The sequence below is a fragment of the Gracilinanus agilis genome, chromosome 2 (assembly GCF_016433145.1).
Source record: "Gracilinanus agilis isolate LMUSP501 chromosome 2, AgileGrace, whole genome shotgun sequence".
NCBI classification, from domain to species: Eukaryota; Metazoa; Chordata; class Mammalia; order Didelphimorphia; family Didelphidae; genus Gracilinanus; species Gracilinanus agilis.
Genome location: NC_058131.1, coordinates 352,497,651 through 352,504,070, shown reverse-complemented (window position 1 = coordinate 352,504,070; position 6,420 = coordinate 352,497,651). Strand labels below are relative to the sequence as shown.

Below are 6,420 nucleotides of genomic sequence, written 5' to 3'. Positions count from 1 at the left end.
TCTCTCTCTCTCTCTCTCTCTCTCTCTCTCTCTCTCTCTCTCTCTCTCTCTCCCCCCTTACCTTCCTATGGTATACACTAAGGATTGGTTCCAAGGCAGAATAGTGGTAAAGGCTAAGTAATGGGAGTTAGGTGACTTGCCTAGAGTTATACAGTGTTATAAAAAAATAGATGGAGGGATCAATAATAACAATAATGGATGCTATGGAGGCTTGAGACTTTTGAAGGTGGATTGGGTTTGGTGGGAGAGAGCACTCTCACCCACGGCCTCTGTGTAGGTGTTGCTGGCAAAAGCTATGCCTCTCCTCTCCTGACATGCTTGCTCAATTGAGCCTGTCAGCTATCTCTTATAACAGTTGCCCAGACAGGGAACCACTGAGAGGTTGTGTGTGGAGTTAACCTCTCTGGTTCCCCAACCAGGGTTTGGAATAATTATTGATAAGGGCTATTGATGCGATGCTTGAATAACAGTGAAATCTGACTGAGTAAGGATCTCCCCTTCCCAAGGGCTTTGATATATTGACCACTCAGGATATATTGACAACAAAACACTATATTTAATTCTAATTAATGGGGTTAGGAACAAGGGGAAAGGATGGAGGATTTGAGAACCTTATTTGCTAATATTCTAAGCTAATGATCAGATTATTGGAGAAAGCTAGATCAAGTAGAGACTGGAGGTTCTTCACCCTCACACTAACCCTGGCCTGACTTGGCCAGAGCCAAGCCAATGATTAGGGAAGGCTATTGATGATCTTTGATGACAGTGTCACTGTTCTCTCTAAGTTTTATTGTCAATGATGGTGATTGCTTTCTACTTCTCTCAGTAAGACAGGTTGGTTTGCAGGTACAAGCCTACCCTCCCTTGAGACCTCCCACCTCCCAGGTTCTGCTCCAGACTGAGCCACATGTGCTGGGCCTGGTGGGTATTTATAGGGTTGGCTCCAACAGACGTTTTGTCTTGGCTAACAGCATCTGGGTACATTCTGAGGTGTTCAACTGCCGGTCTTGTCACTCAAAGTTGGTGTCCATCTTGTCTCAGCAATCAATATAACAACAGCTAGGAAGTATCTGAGGCTGAACTCATATTTTCTTGATTTAAGGCCCAGTGCTTTATCTTCTGTGCCACCTAGCTGCTGTCAAAAGGGAAAAAACCCCAGGGGGCTCAAGAAATGGATTCAATGAAAGTCAACTTTTCTCATGAAACTCCCATTCTGCCTTTTAAAAAAATGTATTTTTGGAGCAGCTGGGTGGCTCAGTGGATTGAGAGCCAGGTCTAGAGATGGGAGGTCCTGGGTTCAAATCTGGCCTCGGACACTTCCCAGCTTTGTGACCCTGGGCAAGTCACTTAACCCCCATCACCACTCTTCTGCCTTGGAACTAATACATAGTATTGATTCTAAGATGGAAGGTCAGGGTTTAAAAAAAATATCAATTGTAATTATTTGTAGATTCTTAGAGTGTCAGAGTGGACCTTGGAGACCACCCAATTCAATGCTTTCTCCATAGGCAGAAGAAGAAACTGAGGCATATAGAAAGGGAAAAAAGTGACCAGAGTCACAGAATGAGTAAACCCCCAAATACACACACCACATTCTGGTAAACCACCCAACCTCTTCTTTCCAACATGCCGCCATGGCAAACAGCCCCCATCCCCATGACACACTGCACACAGGCAGATGAGTGCAATTACCATTAGCTTGTACTTTCCGGCAGCCTATGTGAGATAATTGGAGATTAAACCATAGATTCAAGTAAATGTTTGTTTTCATTCTGACTAATTGGGCTTTCTGGCTCCCTGGCACTTGGCCATTTCTACCACTTTGAAACCCGTCACTCTTCCTGCTGTTTCTGAACCCCACGACCTGGATCCAGGCCCCTGTAGTGGCACAGTAATTTGGGTTCATCTCAAAGTCACTGGGGCAGGAATTGATTTTTTAAATTGATTTTCTCTTTTTAAATTTAATTTAATCTTTATTTAATTCCAGTAACAAATCTATGCACAAGTTTTCCCAGGATACCTGATTGATGTTGTCTCCCTCCCCTCTTCCCTCCCACCTCCTGGAACTGATAAGCAATCCCTCTGGGTTATACATGTATTATCTCTTCATACTTATTTCCATATTATTCATTTTTGTAATAGAGCAATCTTTTAAACCCAAACCCCAAATCCGATACATGGGGTAGGAATTTAGACAAAATGTGTGCATGCCTTAAATTTAGAGATCCAGGCCTAGATGGACCCTCTTAAAGAGAGACTTACCTAAGGTCATGCACTTAGTAAAGACTGGGGCAGGCCATCTGACTCGATAACAAGCTCCCACCTTTTTTCACACTTGGGCTGTTGGGATTGTGGCATCACTAAGGATAGATATCTGCAGCCACTCTTCCTTCATACCGATCCTGACTTCCTCCCAAAGAGTCTCCTTTAGGGACGGAGGCAGAGGCGAGCCAGGGATGGTTAACTGACATAATGGAGATACAGACCCTGGAAGGACCAGTGGTCCCATATCTCTCACGGGATCTCATGCATTCAGACCTGGAAGGGGCCTTACGAGTCATCAGGTTTACAGATGAGGACACTAAGGCAACAGTGTCTTTGTCAAGGAAACTCCAAATGGGCTACAAAGAGTTGGATGTGTCTGAAATAACTAAACAGCAACAGTGGGATTTGAACCCAGGTCCTCTGATACCCAATCCAATTCTTTTTCTAATGTACCCTGCTGTCTAAGCAGGGACCTAGCCATGAGGCTCTGATAAAAAACCAAACCAAGACAAACCCAAATTACCTTCAGAGCATCCAGGATTCTGCCATCATAGTCAATCACCACCGTGTCTCCTTGCTCACCCTTTACTCCAGGTGGACCCTGAGAAAAGAGAAAAAGCCGACATTCTAGAGGCCCTTGGACCATGACCACCAACTGGGGTTCCTTCTCGGACCTTCCTCAGGACCTCTGCTTCTTTCTGATGCACGTAAATATTGTTGTACTGGCCCTACACTTGCCATTGCCATGCTGAGTTTACCTTCTTTGCCATACCTGAGAAAGAAGGCTGCCTGTTTGTTTCTTAAAGGTAAATACAGTAGCCTATTCAATCCCCAAACTGGCTTTGTGTAGACTAGCACTTCTCAAAGCATGATCTGGGGGATCACTGGGGATCCTTGATCCTTTTGGGGAGGTCCATGAGGTTCAGAGCTATTTTCATAATAATACTAAGAAATTTTCATTTCTAATAAAGTAAATATTAATAGCTATAACCCATACACAAGAAAACCTCTCTCTCTCTCTCTCTCTCTCTCTCTCTCTCTCTCTCTATCTATCTATCTATCTATCTATCTATCTATCTTTAATTATTTTTAAGAATGTAAAGGGATGCTGAGACTACAAAGTTTGGCCTAGGCTAGTATTTCACTCCTTCGGTCCCCGTCTGGGTCAGAGAATCTCTTTGGCCATTAGCTATTCTTAGGATCTCAATCCAGGCCTGAGAGGCAGGGGACTGTCAGGAACTTGCCAGGGATGTAATAGGGAAATAGCCTTTAAGAGTAGAAAAGTCTATTTCCCTATTACAGGGATCAGGCCTGAACTAATTTGTTGGCCACTATCACACTGTGTAACTCCATCCCCAACCCTCCCTTCTTAGCATCCAGACTCAAGGAGAAGACCATGTTGTCCTTATTGGAGGCTAGAGTTCACTGTTGGAAAGGAGTCCAATTCTCCTTTCCATCTCCCCCAGAGAATTGCTCAGCAGGGCTGGATGCAACCTCCAGTCATTTGTAGAGCCCCATCCTGACAACCAGGCATGCCCAACTCAAAGAGGCCTAACCCTGCATGCTCGTGGGCTGAAGCAAAAGTGGGCAGGGCTTGGGGGGGTCACTATAACATATCTGCGTACCCTGGGTCCAAGGAAGCCATCAGATCCTCTCTCACCAGGCTCCCCCTAGAGAAATAGAAATTCTGATGTTTAGGTCTTCTTGGCTGCAAACCATCCCCATCTCCTCTCCATGAGAATCATGGAATGCTTTCACCTTATCAGACATTTACTTCATTTCCCAGACACCAGCTCCAAGCCACCCTGTCCTATGTTTCCAGGTCCCCTTTATGTATTATCTTCCCCTATTAAAAAGTAAACTCCTTGGGGTCTTGCATTTGAGTAGACCCCTTGCTTAGAGTAGAGCCTAGCACTTGTAAATATTAAAAAAAATTCTTACCTTCCATCTTAGAATCAGTACTTTGTATTGATTCCAAGGTAGAAGAGCAGTAAGAGCTAAGCAATGGGGGTATCTTGCCCAGGTCACACAGCTAGGAAGTGTCTGAGGTCATATTTGAACCCAGGACTTCCCATCTTTAGGTTTGTCTCTCAATCCACTAAGCCACCTAGATGCCCCAATAAACATTTAATAAATATTCCTCCTTTCCTTCCTTCCTTCCTTGCTCCCTCTCATCTTCTTTCCTTCCATCTATTTTTATCTAATTATACCATATGATCCCCATTCCCTTCCCTTCCTTCTCTTTCTTTTCCCTCTTTTCTCCCTCCTCCCCTTCTCCTTCCCATCTCTCTATTCTTTTCCTTTCTATCCATATCTTTCCCTCTTCCTTGCCTCCCCCCTTCCCTCAGTCCTAGATACATATAAGAAAAGTGGAAGTTATTCTGAGCCTTCTATTGGCTTGGAAAATGGCATTTGCCCAATTGGGAAGGTCACATACATAGTGGTTGTGGACCAAAAATTACCTTGGCTCCTGGTGGTCCATCAGTTCCATTCTTTCCTTGAGGCCCAGGGCTCCCTTCCTCTCCCTGGAAAATAGAGGATACAGAATGACCCTGGTTTTCAGGATAATTGCCACCCCAGGGTCCCATGAAGCCCAAAGAGATTAAGTGATTTGCCTGAAGTCACCCAGGCTTAATATTACCAGAATTTGGCTCAATCCCTCTGTCCCTGCCATGGCAGACTGTGCTAAACCAGAGCTCCAAAGATCAGTGTTGCTAGACCTCAACAGGCCCCATCAGCATTTTAAAAAATTAGTTTTTACCAGTATTTATTAAATACTTGTTGAATAGTTAAAATGGATGGCTCAGCAACAAGCCAACCACCATGTTAGCTCACAGCCACTAGCCAGGGCAGGAGAGAAGGTTTTTCCCATCCTCTGAACTTCTCCCCGAGTATATAATGACAAGAAAAGCCTATCTGGATGGAGCAATCTCTATTGAAACCCTACTTTGGTGTCAGTGTGGAGCAGAGGGGAGCCAGGACCAGGGCAGGAGCTCTCCAAGGTCCTACCACTTTCACAGACGCTCCAGGTAGGGGCCAAGGGAAGGACTCTGTGTGTATTGCCCCAGGAATATCCTGGAGAAGATTCTATGAGTTCACCACCTGGTTGGCTGTGGGGAGATGAATTTTTTAGTTACAGGGACCCAGAAAGACCACGGGGGGACTGTGATCTGTGGTGGTGGAGGGACCAGCCTGTCCCTCCACATGGATGGAATCAGATTCATAAATGATAATGAGAGCAAGTATTATACAGTGCTCTGAAGTTGGCAAAGCACCTCACATGTTATCTCATTTGATCCTTAAAACAATCCTATGAGAGAGATGCTACTGTTATCTTCTTTTTACAGATGAGGAAACTGAGGATGAAGTTAAATTATTTGTCTAGTGTTATATAAGTAAGTGTCTGAGACAGGAGATGAACTTGGGTCTTCTTGACTCCAAGTCCAACACTCACCACCATGCCACAACTCTCCTTTTTGATAGATTTAAAATCATAGAAGTAGAGCTAGAAGAGAACTAAGATGCCATCTAGTCCAACCTTCTTATCTTATAAATGAGAAAACTGGGACCTAGAATGGGGACATGACTTGCTTAAGGCCACTCAGTGAGTGAGGCTAAGGGAGCAGTTAAAGCCAGGCCTTGGACTCCAAAATGCTGCTCTCTCTATTATTTACCAAGGGGTCACTGAACTACTCAAATGGGCATGTAAACTGTGAGGAGGCAAACTGAAGCTGAGGAGCCACAGTCTGTCCCTGTTGTTCAGGTATGGTCAAATGATACTGGGTGATTGTCTTTAAGGGATGTTAGAGAGGGGGTTCTTTCTTAGGAATAGGGTAGACTTGATGTCTTCTAAGGTCACTTCCAACTCTGAAGATACTATAATTCTTGCCCTTTTAGCATGGTCATTCTTTAATTCTCTCCATTTGTTCAGCTATTTATTCATTCATTGATCAGACATTTATAAATATCATTTATGAATGCCTCAACTATGTATAAGGCAGCATGCTCAGCTGGAGGACATATAGCATTTAGATAAGATAAGGCTCTTCTCACACTTTATGAGTTTATAGCTGGGACACTATGAACTATAAAAGCCTTTTTTAAAAGCCTTTTTTCCCTCCCTCCCTCCCTTCCTTCCTTCCTTCCTTCCTTCCT

The 6,420-nt window shown here is 44.1% G+C and overlaps 1 protein-coding gene across 1 annotated transcript in view; it reads right to left on the bottom strand.

The window, feature by feature from the left end:
• Positions 1-6,420, bottom strand: part of COL23A1 (collagen type XXIII alpha 1 chain) — a 42,114-nt gene that overhangs the window by 23,492 nt on the left and 12,202 nt on the right. The window contains exons 6-8 of the mRNA XM_044659817.1: positions 4,728-4,790; positions 3,891-3,935; positions 2,789-2,866 (exon numbers count right to left, since the gene is read on the bottom strand). Coding sequence (XP_044515752.1) covers positions 2,789-2,866; positions 3,891-3,935; positions 4,728-4,790 — 186 coding nt within the window. The remainder of the gene's footprint in view (positions 1-2,788; positions 2,867-3,890; positions 3,936-4,727; positions 4,791-6,420) is intronic.